Source organism: Maniola jurtina, chromosome 24 (genome assembly GCF_905333055.1).
Source record: "Maniola jurtina chromosome 24, ilManJurt1.1, whole genome shotgun sequence".
Lineage (NCBI taxonomy): Eukaryota > Metazoa > Arthropoda > Insecta > Lepidoptera > Nymphalidae > Maniola > Maniola jurtina.
Window position 1 is genome coordinate 1,602,607 of NC_060052.1, and position 14,108 is coordinate 1,616,714.

Sequence of the window (14,108 nt, forward strand, 5' to 3'; positions counted from 1 at the left end):
TTTGATTTTTCCGGGATAAAAAGTAGCCTATGTGCTAATCCAGGATATTATCTATCTTCATTCCAAATTTCAGCCCAACCCGTCCAGTAGTTTTTGCGTGAAGGAGTAACAAACATACACACACACACACACATACATACAAACTTTCTCCTTTATAATATTAGTGTGATATTAGGTACAATAAGATCAGCTTATTAGTAAAACTTAGAGGAATTTCTAGGCGTCAACAACATAATTCGCATGTACTACTATTATCGGATCATCTTACTATCTCTTGTTCTGAGGACTTCTGCGTTGACTTGAGGCCAACCTTCTATAGCGAGATTATGAAATACTAGCTGACGCCCGCGACTTCGTCCGCGTGGATTTAGGTTTTTCGAAATCCCGTGGGAACTCTTTGGTTTTCCGAGATAAAAAGTAGCCTTTGTGCTAATCCAGGATATTATCTATCTCCATTCCGAATTTCAGCCAAATCTGTCCAGTAGTTTTTGCGTGAAGGAGTAACAAACATACACACACACACACATACTAACTTTCGCCTTTATAATATTAGTGTGATTGCTACAGTCCGACAAGGCTCTTTTGGCGCGTGGCCAAAATTGGAACTAAAGCCGCCATTTTGAGAAGTGCACTTTTGATAATTCGCCGTGCCGGCATTAACCTACAACAGCGCCCTCACCCAAGTGACACAAGAGCCTTGTTGGACTGTAGAAGAGATTTTTAATGGGGATCCACACCATAGACTTACAATTTTTTCGCTCCACACTGCCAAGTTATCGCGACAGGTGCTCATAAGCGAACCGGCCCCCGGACATAGAGGTGGTATATTATCTTTGGACCAGCTATACTGAGCTGTCAAACGCCAAAATTTTTATTATACGAGGTTCCTGGTATCATACATCTTTAAATAATTCACGAAACAATCATAATATATATTGTACTAGCTGACGCCCGCGTGGATTTAGGTTTTTCGAAATCCCGTGGGAACTCTTTGGTTTTCCGGGATAAAAAGTAGCCTATGTGCTAATCCTGGATATTATCTATCTCCATTCTGAATTTCAGCCAAATCCGTCCAGTAGTTTTTGCGTGAAGGAGTAACAAACATACACACATACAAACTTTCGCCTTTGTAATATTAGTGTGATAGTGTGATTGATCTCACAATTCTTAGCAAAGCTAGCCAACAAACAAAACAAAGTTGATATTGACATTGACCGGACCTTTTGTGCGCCCTCTGTGATCTTTTGTTTGTGGATCCCTGTTTCAGTTTGGTTTGGGATATTAAAAAAAACAATGTTTAGAAAAATATTTATTACAAAAAGACCAGCCTATCAGTAAAACAAAGGAATGTCTACGCGTCAACAACGTAATTCGGATGCACCACTAATAACGGATCATCTTCTATCTCTTGTTCTGAGGATTTCTGCGTTGATTTGAGGCCGGTGGTCTGGAGAGGTATTATGACTTGATCCTGGAAAAATACAAACAATTACTTTTAGTACAATTTTTTTTTGACGGCCTCCCTGGCGCAGTGGTAAGCGCTGTGGTCTTATTAGTGGAGGTCCTAGGTTCAATTCCCGACAGGGGTTTGGAATTTCTAAATTTGTGGTCATGTCTGGGTTCGGTCGTGGCTAGTCACCACCCTACCGGCAAAGCTGTGCCGCCAAACGATTTAGCGTTCCGGTACGACACCGTGTAGAAACCAAAGGAGTATGGGTTAATGAAAACTGCCATAACCCTTCCAGGTTAGCCCGCTTCCATCTTAGACTGCATCATCACTTACCACCAGGTCAGATTCCAGTCATTGGTTAACTTTTACTTGAATAAATAAAGAAGTGACTCATAAAAAGAGCCATGCTAACTTAATAGTTAAGACGTCCGCCTCCTATGCGGACTATGGAGGTCGGAGGTTCGATCCCACGCACGCACTTTTCGGAGTTACATGCGTTTTAAGCGATTAAAATATCACTTGTTTTAATAAAGGGACCATCGAGGATTTAGATTTCCAAAAAGCCGATGGGAACTCTTTGATTTTCCGGGATAAAAAGTAGCCATGTCAATCTCCAGGTCTTCAAATATATCCATGTTAAAAATCAAATCGATCCGTTACTCTGCTATGGCGTAATTTATGCCATTTATGTAGAACTAGCTGTGCCCGCGACTTCGTTCGCGTGGAATAGTGACTTTTCGGGCAGCATAAACGTTAAAAATGTTCGCCGTGATTCTTTAAATTGACATAACTTTTTATTTATGAACCGATTGACATGAAATAAACACTAAATCTTAAGTGAAGCTTACTACAATATATTAGTGAAAACCGTATCTAAATCGAATAAGCCGTTTCTGATATTAGCGTGCACAAACACACAGACAAACAGACAAAAAAAAATTAATTACAATTTCGGGTTCGACATCGATATAATAACAACCCCTGCAACTTTTTTTTTATATATTTCCATTGTACAGACACCACTTTTCTACAATTTTATTATATGTAGTATAGATAGTAGGTATAGATGACAGATCACGAACAAAATGACATGGCTCAAGTGGCCAGGATTGCACACATATGTACACATTGTACGTTTCTTATAACGAAGCTGTAAGTTTTCCTTGTAAAATAAAAATAATATGGGTAGTGATACTCACATGGTACATAAGCCTGTCGATGACTTTTTCAACGAGTGTCTTTCTCTCAAGCAACTCATCTTCACTCTCAATATGTCCTTGCGACACCAACTGCTCTAGATACCAGCTCACCACAGCGCTCTTATGCATGCCCGCACTTTCTTCCCCTGGATTAGAAAAATACTTATCAAATCAAATAAAGTTTACGTGACATACATGAACAACCCATTGCCGGCCCACTACTGAGCACGGGTCTCATCTCAGAGAAGGGTGTAGGCCATAGTCTGCCACGCTGGCCCAATGCGGATTGGCAGACTTCACACACCTTTGAGAACACGGAGAACTCTCAGGCATGCAAGTTTCCTCACGATGTTTTCCTTCACCGTTAAAGCAAGTGATATTTAATTGCTTAAAACGCACATAACTGAAAAGTTAGAGGTGCGTGCCCGGGATCGAACCCCCGACTTCCGATTGGGAGCCGGACGTTCTAACCACTAGGCTATCACAGCTTTTTTTTAAATAAAGTTTATTTTGCAAAATTTTCCAGGATAAAAGTAGCCATGTGTCAATCCATAAATAATCTACCTCGATTTTGACTTTCAGCTAAATCCGTCCAGTAGATCTTGCGTGAAAGGGTAATAATCATACACACACATACACACAAACTTTTGCCTTTACAATATTAGTGAGATTAGTTCATACCATTGGCCTCAGCCTTGGCTTCCTCTTTCCTCATGAACACTACTAGCATGTTACTTAGAGTCTTGTATTCCTCGAAGGATAGTGTGAGCTTCTTTTTGGATGCTTGATCTCCATTCACTTGCTCCTCTGAAAGAAACAGATGTTTCATATCCGGCGCAACGTAAATTAAACTTTAAGTCCGTGCAAATAAGGTCTATTCTTAAAATAATACGCAATGATGGTTTTGCGGTTCTATATCTCCAGAGAAAAACCAGCCAAGTGCGAGTCAGACTCGCGCACCGAGGGTTCCGTACTCGGGTATTTTTTCCGACATTTCGAACGATAAATTAAAAACGATTATGCATAAAAATAAATAAAAATCTGTTTTAGAATGTACAGGTAAAGCCCCTTTATATGAGACCCCACTTAGTATAGTAATCTTACTTTGAAAATTGAAACATATTTTAATTTTTTTTGTGATTTAACCACAAAAAATTCAGTTCTCGAATTTTTCCCTTTACTTGTGCTATAAGACCTGCCAAATTTCATGATTCTAGGTCAACGGGAAGTTCCCTATAGGTTTTCTTGACAGATGGTCAGACGGACAGACAGACAGACAGCAAGGTGATCCTATAAAGGTTCCATTTTTTCTTTTAAGGTACGGATCCCTAAAAATGATGATGATGGTGCTCTTCTTAATTGAAACACATCACACTAATATTATAAAGGCGAAAGTTTGTGTGTGTGTGTGTGTGTGTGTGTGTGTGTGTGTGTGTGTGTGTGTGTGTGTGTGTGTTTGTTACTCCTTCACGCAAAAACCACTGGACGGATTTGGTTGAAATTCAGAATGTAGAGAGATAATATCCTGGATTAGCACATAGGCTACTTTTTATCCCGGAAAATCAAAGAGTTCCCACGGGATTTCAAAAAATCTAAATTCACGCGGGCGAAGTCGCGGGCATCGGCTAGTAGTATAGAAAGTTAAAAATTAAAATAGTTAATTTACCGCCGCTGGTGCCATTGGGCGTGTCGTGGTCCACGTCCATACTAGGCTCATACTGCGGGTCCTCTTCGTCCAAGTGTATGTCAGGCTGTTCCACTCGGATTATAGATTTGTTTAGTAATCTGAAAGTTAAAAACATTTTCAATTATAAAAATTATGACGTGTTTCAGAAACCTAATCAAAGGCGGACAGTGTCTTGTTGTCTATATGAAGTGCTCATCTTTGCACCTCAGGTACATGATACAGAATAATGTCAGCAGGAGTAAACTAGAGTACAGAGAGTATGCAGTGCTTTGCTCTCTATATGGAGTGCTCGCCAGAGGCCTTCCACCACACAATCAAACTCGACCATATTTGAGGTCCGGTAAGCAGTGCCTTGCTGTATATACTGGTCCCCTGATAGCAGGTCTCCAACCGCGACCAGGTTCAAGGATCATTTTTTTTTTTTTTTTTTTTTTTAAAAGAATATTAGCCATGTTAAATGACTAATATTCCCCTTTCCTCTCCAACTAAGCGTCAGGCTTGTGCTAGGAGTAGGTACGACAATAGTGCAACGGGCGGGGTTTGAACCGTCGACCTTTCGGTTTTCAGTCCGCTCCTTTACCGGTTGAGCTATTGAGGCTCTATTAGGCATTAGATATGCGTAAGCAGTGCCTCAATGTGTATATGATGCTCACCTGCATACATCCACCCTGCAAAGTGCATACTTAACACAAAGCACAATCAACTCGAAACAAACAAAATCTCGATTGGGTAGGCAGTGTCTTGTCGTCTATATGACATGCTCACCTGTGCGCCTAAGTGTAATGTCCGCTGCAGTTAACTACAGTGACGAGGGTATACAGCCCCACTGTCTATATGGAGTGCTCGCGAGCGGGCTTCCATCTCACGTTTTGAGATTGAGGTAGGCCGTGCCTTCCTGCCATTATGAAGTGTCGCCTTGATAGTAGTCTTTCTGCTGCAATCTGGATCCACTAAACCTAATCAAGGATAGGCAGTGTCTTGTTGGCTATATGGCATGCTCACCTGTGTGCCTCGTGCACATGATGTTGAGTAACATGGCCGCTACAATGCATCTTGGCGAGGGCCTCGGAGAGTCGCACCATAGACTCCAGCTGCCGCACCGTGATCCGCCAAGCCCCGCTCGCTGCGCCCGCGCCGCCCGCCCCGCCGCGTGCGCGCAACGAGTTGAAGTACTCCACTAGGAGTTTACCCGCCTCCTGGTAATCAAAAAAAATCTTCACAAGTGTAAATTAAAAATTTATAACACCCCCGACAAGTGAAGGTTACAGTAATAACCAGAAAAGAGCTGATAACTTTTAAACGGCTGAACCGATTTTCTTGGATTATAGCTAAGAACACTCTCGATCAAGCAACCTTTCAAACAAAAAAAAAAAACAAATTAAAATCTGTTCATTAGTTTAGGAGCTACGATGCCACAGACAGATACACAGATACACACGTCAAACTCATAACACCCCTCTTTTTGGGTCGGGGGTTAAAAACTAGAATGAAAGTTAAAATAAAAATGAAACACCTTTATAATGAAGTTAAAAATATTGCCCAATACATACTATGAAAAAAAGACAAAACATTTTAAAATCCAACTTGTCAAATTCAGTTATCTATTTAAATCTGATTTCAGCAAGGATTTCAGGAACCAAGTTTTCGATTTCAACTTGATTTCAGAAACCAAGTTTTCAATTTCAGCCTGTTTTCAGAAACTAAGTTCTGAATTTAAATATGATTTCAGAAACCTAAGTTTTAAATTTCAACGAGTGTTCAATTTCTCAATTCAGAATGAATAATAATTTAAGCTTCACATTCAAACTAATATTATAAATGCGAAGTGCTGTCTGTATGTTTAACAGATTTTGACGAAAAGTACAGAGATAGTCGAGATGGGCATAGCCTACTTTTTATTCTAGAAAATTAATCTCCACGAAATTTTATAATACTTGAATCCACGCGGACATCCTTGTTTAAAAATATTTCTTTGATTATTACTATCTAAAAAAAATGCATGTGAAAAACAATACATACTACTCACCTCAGTAATAAGAGGTTTGAAAGACCTCGCAAAAGCAATATATCTTAGCAAGTCGTCCCTCGAATACACACAATCATAAGTCTCTTCCTTATTACAATGCAAGTCCACGATCTTCCTTGCAATGGCATAGTCAACCATTTCACTGCTTTCATCGATTAGTATGAAGAATAAATCAAATCTTGACATGATGGGGGCACTTAACGCCACGTTCTGTTGGAGTGACTTCGCTCGATCGTATCGGCCCCCTACAGGGTTGGCTGCTGCTAGTATAGATGTTCGCGCGTTTAGGGTTGCTCGTACTCCAGCCTATAGAACGCCAATTTTGCTCAGTCAAAACATAATTTATAGTTAGCTTTTCAAATGTTTTTTTCAATTCAAAAATTAAAAATAAAAGGTTTTAATTGACAACCCTGTCATTAGCAAGTCTCACAATATGCCTGTTTACGACTACAACGTGTTATTGTTGGGAAAAAAGATTTGCAATGTCTGTAAATTTGTTTCTATCAAGTTTAGAAGGATGGTGTGTCTGTGGAATTAACCGTTTAGTATGATAGATTAAGAAACAATATTAATTGAATGTTAGTTTCATCACATAATATAGGATAAATAAGTTACAAGTTACAGGTAAACATAGTTAAAAATTACACTTTTCCGAAATAGCATGTTGTAGTCCATAAAATCCATATAGGTTTACCAAGATATTTATGTACATCAGTTTTCTAGTAACAGTTGAAAAAAGCAACCGCCGAGTTTCTTGCTGGTTCTTTTCGGTAGGAACGGCATTCTGAACCAGTGGTAAATTATTTTGACGATTCAAAGGCACTTGTAAAAGTCTACTTGAATAAAAATCTATTCTATTCAATTCTAGATGAATAAAATCAATTTTGTACCTTAGCCAGTGAAATAGTCTGTTGTTCCATAGCCTCGTGGATAGCGACCTGGTCCCCGAGGTCCATCTTATCAAACTCGTCGATACAACATACTCCGTTGTCAGCTAACATCAAAGCGCCGGCTTCGATCACAAAGTCAAATGACTCCTCATCCTGCAAAAAAAACCAACCAAGTGCGTGTCAGACTCGCGCACCGAGGGTTCCGTACTCGGGTATTTTTTCCAATATTTAACACGATAAATCAAAAACTATTATGCATAAAACTTAATGAAAATCTGTTTAGAATGTACAGGAAAAAATTTATAGTTTAAATTGAGGAATATATTTTCTTTTTTAGTTTCTAGTCTAGAAACTAAAAAAGAAGTTATATTGAAAACTTGGTTGCTGAAATCAGATTGAAATAAAAAACTTGGTTGTGGAAATGAGTTTGAAATTGAAAACTGGAATGTTGAAATTTGAAATCAAATTGAAATTGAAATCAAATTGAGATTGAAATCTAGTTGAAATTGACAATTACCTTGACGACGGCTGCGGTGAGACCAGCCGCGGACGAGGCTTTGCCACTCGTGTACACTGCTCTGGGTGTGATTTCACTAACTTGCTTCAGTATCTGAGATTTGGCTGTACTTGGGTCGCCCACTATACACACGTTTATGTCGCCGCGAAGAGTTGTTCCTGAAAAATTAACTTTGCTATAGCCTTGTTGAAGGACCGTGTTTGGTGGCGCGCTCTTGGAAAGGCCTATGTCCAGCAGTGGACACTTACAGGCTAATGGAGTGGAATGAAAAAAAAATAGACTTGTTGACTACATACATTAATAAATACATATGTTAATTTTTTATTATTAAAATATTATTTATGCTCATAGTTACACTGGGTCAAGGATTATATCAAGAAACATCCATGACAGACTAGCTGATGTCCGCGACATCGTCCGCGTAGATTTAGGTTTTTGAAATCCCATGGGAACTCTTCGATTTTCTGAAAAAAAAAAATAGCCTATGTCACTCGCCAGGTAACTAAAGTTATACCCATGCAAAAACATTCGCAACAACAATCCGTTGCAACGTGATTGAAAGACAAACCAACTCACTCTTGACTTGAAGGTACCCAGATTAAAATTGGAGGGGAAAACTGATGCTGGAAGGCCGTTCCTTATCCTAGCGGTTCGAATTAGAAACGAGGAGGCAAATCGCCATGTACATATCCGAGGAATTTCGACTATGCACGGGTGCGGATGTCTTGCGATGCGATAGTAGAAAGGTGAAGGAGGAATCCTGCGGGAACTGTTTGTTTTACCGTGATAAAAAGTAGCTTATGCCACTTGGAAAGTCCTCAACTATAGCCATAGAAAAAACCACGCCGATCCGTAGCTCGTTGCGACGTGATTGAAGAACAAATCAACAAACAAACATTTTCGCATTTATAATAGGGATCGGGATATTTACCTTCTACAGTATTTTTGGCGACGCCACCAAACATCATAAGTAAGATTCCTCTTTTGACTTCGTTGTTGCCGTGTATGCTCGGGAACAGGCTAGCGATCAAGTTGTTATACAGATTCCTATCTCGAGACATTTCGTATACCTGAAAACATTGGCATAGTTAGTTGAACACTTGAAAAGAGCAACCGCCGAGTTTCTTGCTAGTTCTTCTCGGTAAGAACGGCATTCTGAACTAGTGGTAAATTTTATTTTCAATTTTGACGATTCATAAGCACTTGTAAAAGTTTACTTGAATAAAAATATTTTCTATTATATTCCATTCTATAGTTATTTGAACAAAATTGGCAATAATCAATGTGTGAACTACTGATGTAAAAGATTTTATTCTATACTAATATTCCATTTGTAATTGCATTTACAAAACTGTGTGTCTATCGATTTAATGGCTGGGCTGACTTGTTTAGACAGACACATTTTCGCATTTGTAATATTACTACAGAAAAATTCTTTTATATAAGTAGTCCAAGCACTGAACAACAACATTGAAATTAAAAGTTAATTTAACAGTGAAGGAAAACATCACGAGGAAACCTGCTTAACTCAGTTTTTTAAAAATAAAAAATAGCAAGCAAACGAGCAGACAGGTCACATGATGTTAAGTGATTACCGCCGCCCATGATCATTTGCAGTACCAGAGGAACCGCCGATGCGTTGCCTGCCTTTCAGGAATTTGTTGGTCCGCCCCTTGAATAATCCCATGTTGTAATCTAGTGGGAACACCATCGATGGGAGTTGATTCCACAGTTTGAATGTGCGTGGAAAAAAGGATCTGGCAATACGGGCGGTCGAAGTGCACCAGCCACCCAGGTTCTCCATAATGTTCTCAAATATATGTGAAGACTGGCACACTTAGCTAGCATGGTGGACTATAAGCTATATCCGTCTCATTCTCAAACAGAAACCTGTGCTCAGTAGTGAACCGGCGGTTGGTTAAGATGATGTTATACCTTATCCCACTCCTTATCAGTCATCTGTTTGCGCATGTCCTCCGAGGTGAGGTCGTCGGTGGCCACGTCCGCCGCGCCGAACCGACGCGATGTCGCTTGCACGCTGCACGCCAAAAATGCTGTCCTGCACACAAACGTCACTTTACAGGCCACTTTTATAAGTTACGCCGATGTGCCTGCGCAGATATAGTACTTTTGAAATGGCGCGAAAATCACTACCCATAATTTTATTTTTTTTATTTTATTCAACTAACCTACAACTTTTATACATAAAATATTTACAAAAATATAATAGTTTATAGTTACAAAGATACATGTTTATACTAAACATTAATATAGAAGCATATTAAATTGATGACAAATGCGATTGATGAAGGAGTGCTGCGCAAAAACAGTGCGGCAGGGCTTAGTTAGAAATAAGTTATAAGTGCAAGTTTTTCGTTTAGGGATTTTACAATTTAAACCTATTTTTGATAATAGATAATATTCTTCTTCTTCTTGAAGTGCTGTTTCCTATCGGAGGTTGGCAACCGTTAGGGCTATCTGCACCTTGGAGGCTGCCGCGCGGAAAAGAGATCGGGCACTCTTCCCGTATCATTGGCATAAATTGTTGAGCCACGATGTTCTTCTTCGGTCAGGTGGTCTTCTGCCGGCTATTTTCCCTTGAATAATGAGCTACCCCTATTATAAATGCGAAAGTATTTGTTTGTAGGTTTGTTCTTCAGTCACATCGCAACAGAGCAACGGATGGACGTGATTTTTTCATGGGTATAGTTAAAGACCTAGAGAGAGACATAGGCTTTTTTGTATTGCTTGATGTCGTCAGTGGCCAACCGCCGCGCCGAACCGACGCGATGTCGTCGTAACCACCAAAGGTAAAGTACATACTTATAGTGCAGCTCCCGAACCCCCAAGGCCTTGAGACCCTTGATGCCCTCCATCTGGCCGTCGTTGCCCTGTCGCGTCCGTGTCGTCAGTTCCGCCTTAGCTCCCGGTAATGACAAGGAGCCTACGTCTGGTACTACTATGAGAGTTCCTGTGAAATCATAGCGGTCCCCAGCCTGGAAATACAAATATAAATCTTTAGTATCCTACTGAACCTTTGGTTTGGTCAAAATGAACTGAAGTTTTGGCTGAAGTCACCATCAAAATGAATTATTACAAATCGGGAGAGAATTAATATTATAATTGACATTAGATTTAAAAATCCAAGAGAAATAAAGCCAGTAAAGTGTGAATCTTCTTAACTTAAAGTTTTCTATACCATCTTACAAGAAATATCACTTTGCTTTGTGATATAAAAGTCACAAAGTCAGGATTTCCGGATTTTTCCTTGTACTTGTGCTATAAGATATTGCTATCTGACAAATTTCATGATTCTAGGTCAACAGGAAGTTCTCTATAGGTTTTCATTCCATTGGCGGTCTTTACAGACATGACAAACAAGCAATTACCTGGACAGACTCCACCGCCTCAGCTCTGAGGATAACCTCGAGCGACCGGGGAATGCAGCCTCGCGGCAACTCGGCCTGGGTTTCCTGCACGCGGATCTTCTGGAAGTCCACAAACACAGACTTGTCTGCGTCTAACATGAAACGGCGTCGGTTTGCGCACACTGGGTTGCGGCATATCGTTGGGATTGTGTACTGCAAACAATATTTTAAATTTAAAAAAAATTTGGCAGAAGCCTAAGCTGTGTTGGCTTAGAACGAATAGCTTATCACACTTATATTATAAAGGCGAAAGTTTGTATGTATGTGTAAGGTTACTTTTAAAAATTGATTTGAATTGTCAACAATAATATAAAATTATTAACTTATCTAATGAAGGTACTTTGATAAAATCGATATTTGGCTCATTCGATGTCATACAATCTGTTGCTAGGAGGCCGACAAGATTGAACTTGCATAAATACGGGTGTTTCGAAGGTTTTAGTTCAGTCTCCTTATGAGATTCAGAGCGATATCGCATATTTTCGGTATTTGGGTTGTGAACTGGATAATTAGATGTTGTGATAGCAATCACGCTCTAATTAAATTATTTATTTTGGCATTAGTTTGTTTAGATTAAAACTCTCGGATAACCTTGCACATTAAACTTGTGTTTTTTTGTGTTGGTTTTGGAGAGGACATTCCAATAATTCGATAAAAATATTTAAATAATACCTGCTTTTCTGAGTGACGCCAATATATGTGTGTTTGTTACTCTTTCACGCAAAAACTACTAAACTGATTTGGTTGTTTGGAATGGAGATAGATTATACTCTTGATTTAACAATAGGCTAATATTTTATCCAAGAAAATCAAAGTCTCTACAGGATTTTGAAAAACCTAAAACCACGCAAACAAAGTCGCGGGCGTCAGCTAGTAATAAACATGCGTTATGTAGCAGAATAAAGTGTTTCCTACCATACTATGTACCAAGAAGTGCATAAGAAGGGCCACCTTAGTACATACCTTAAACTGCTGTTCAACATTTTTGATGACGGTCTGGCAGTCCAAGCATACAAATGTGCCCGACACAAGTTCTGGATGTACTGGATGTGTTCTCACAATCTGTCCCGATATCCTGATCAGTGTGCCTATCTTTGCGGTCGTTAGTTCACGCACTTTGTGCCTTGTTGGTACATCAACAAATGAAACATAGCACTCTTTGTCTTGCAAGTCTTTTTTCATACCTAAAAATAGTCCCATTTTAGACTACAAATGAGGTTCCAGTTCAGGCTAAAAGTAAGGTTTATTTTTTAGCTTTAAAATAGTTTACTTTTAGTCTAATAATACTTTTAGCCAAAAGTAAGATTCAATTTCAGCCTCAGAATAAGGGTAAAACTAACCTTTATTCTGAGGCTGAAATGAATTTTACTTTTAGCCTCAAAGTTTAATTTTAGTCTCAAAATAAGTTTTAAGTTTTAGCCCCAAAATAAACCAAATAATGAGGCTAAGGGCTTGTTTCACAGCCATCAGATAAATCTGATGAACTTGGGACTGAATATAAAATCAAGCTCAAGTTATCTGGGCTCTAAAATTTTACCAAAAAATAACAAAAATATTGAGTATGATAAAATATAAATACCTGTTTCAGCGAGACTCAGTACATAGTTGAGTATAGCCTGGTTCAGGAATGGGTTTATCCTGTAGTACTCTTCAATAATGGTTGTGGCGAGATTTTGGTTGTACTTCTCTACATCATCAAAGCTCACTTCTAAAGTGCTTAGTTCTGGTTTGAGAAGCTCTTTGGCATGCTTTTCATATTTTAGCTCATTGTCTTCTTTGAACCTGTGAAAAAGAATCTTTAAGTAGTATACATAAAACATAGTTGCAAATTGCAATATGTGTTAGTAATGTGTATTTTGTCAGTTAACTACAAATCATTAATTCAAAAAATATATTTAGTTTTATGTCATAGGTTAAGATTTCTGCCTCCAAGGGGGACGAGGTCCGGGGTTTGATTCCAGGCATGTGTAACTTTTCAGTTATGTGCATTTTAAGCTATTAAAAATCACTTGCCTTAATGGTGAAGGAAAATATCATTGGAAAGCTGCATACCAGAGTTCTCCATAATTTTCTCAGTCTGCCTATTTGTACTTGGCTAACATGGTAGACTATGGCTAAACTCTTCTCAATCTGAGAGGAGACCTGTGCGTAGTAGTGCGCCGGTGATGATGATGATCTGGCCTACATTTGTTACGTTGGTGGCTGGTAAACTTTCGGCGGACGGATACTACTGTGTAGCTATGATGAAGTTTACTTACTCTTCTAAGAAATCTTGAAACAATTTCTGGCACCGAACTCCAACCTCATCCTTTACTTGGCTTTGAGTAGCATAAGTGTCAGCTACATCCATGTTTATAGAAGACTCAAAATATATACAACGTAAGGCGTACCGCGTAGCTAAAAATTAACTTTTGTGGATCACAACACTTGCAAAATGTGTCATATAATATTCATTTCTCTGTTAAAAACTGTTTATTCTTAACATAAACTTTAGTCTAATAAATTTAGTAGAGACTTAAGTTTAAAGTTCTGTATAAATTAAGCTATTTACTTGTAAATAAACACACAAAAACAAAATAAAACAACAATAACGCCACCGCCACGCGATTTATTTGACAGTTGACAGCTGTTTTGGCGCGAACGGGGTAGGAAAGTTCGTTCAGTAATTTTCACCTGCAAGTTTTTAGTGATTTTTTTTTTTTCTCTCTCGTCTGGCTTTTACAATGATTAGCCAATGTCAAGTTTGTAGTTATTTGTAACAAGTTAGCTAAACTATACAAGTATGGACCCCGTCTGTGCCAGCGCTAGCCGACATACGCACGGCACCCCCTTAGAGCGCTTTCCAGTCAGTTTTAACAAAAAAAAACACTCTAAAAAGTCACAACACGCGCGCCAGCAAACGCCTCCACAG

General features: G+C 39.0%; 1 protein-coding gene across 1 annotated transcript; it reads right to left on the bottom strand.

Moving 5' to 3' along the window:
• Positions 1-1,297: 1,297 nt before the first annotated feature.
• LOC123877635 (DNA replication licensing factor Mcm6) lies at positions 1,298-13,813 on the bottom strand. Its single transcript, XM_045924463.1, has 15 exons — positions 13,456-13,813; positions 12,777-12,979; positions 12,161-12,381; positions 11,159-11,350; positions 10,593-10,765; positions 9,705-9,828; positions 8,701-8,839; positions 7,770-7,927; positions 7,253-7,405; positions 6,363-6,668; positions 5,339-5,532; positions 4,316-4,434; positions 3,331-3,456; positions 2,650-2,795; positions 1,298-1,471 (listed from the first exon to the last, which is right to left on the bottom strand). Exons 1-15 carry the CDS (start codon positions 13,545-13,547, stop codon positions 1,352-1,354), a joined length of 2,466 nt encoding a protein of 821 aa, XP_045780419.1. The 5' UTR covers positions 13,548-13,813; the 3' UTR covers positions 1,298-1,351.
• Between the last annotated feature and the right edge of the window lie 295 nt (positions 13,814-14,108).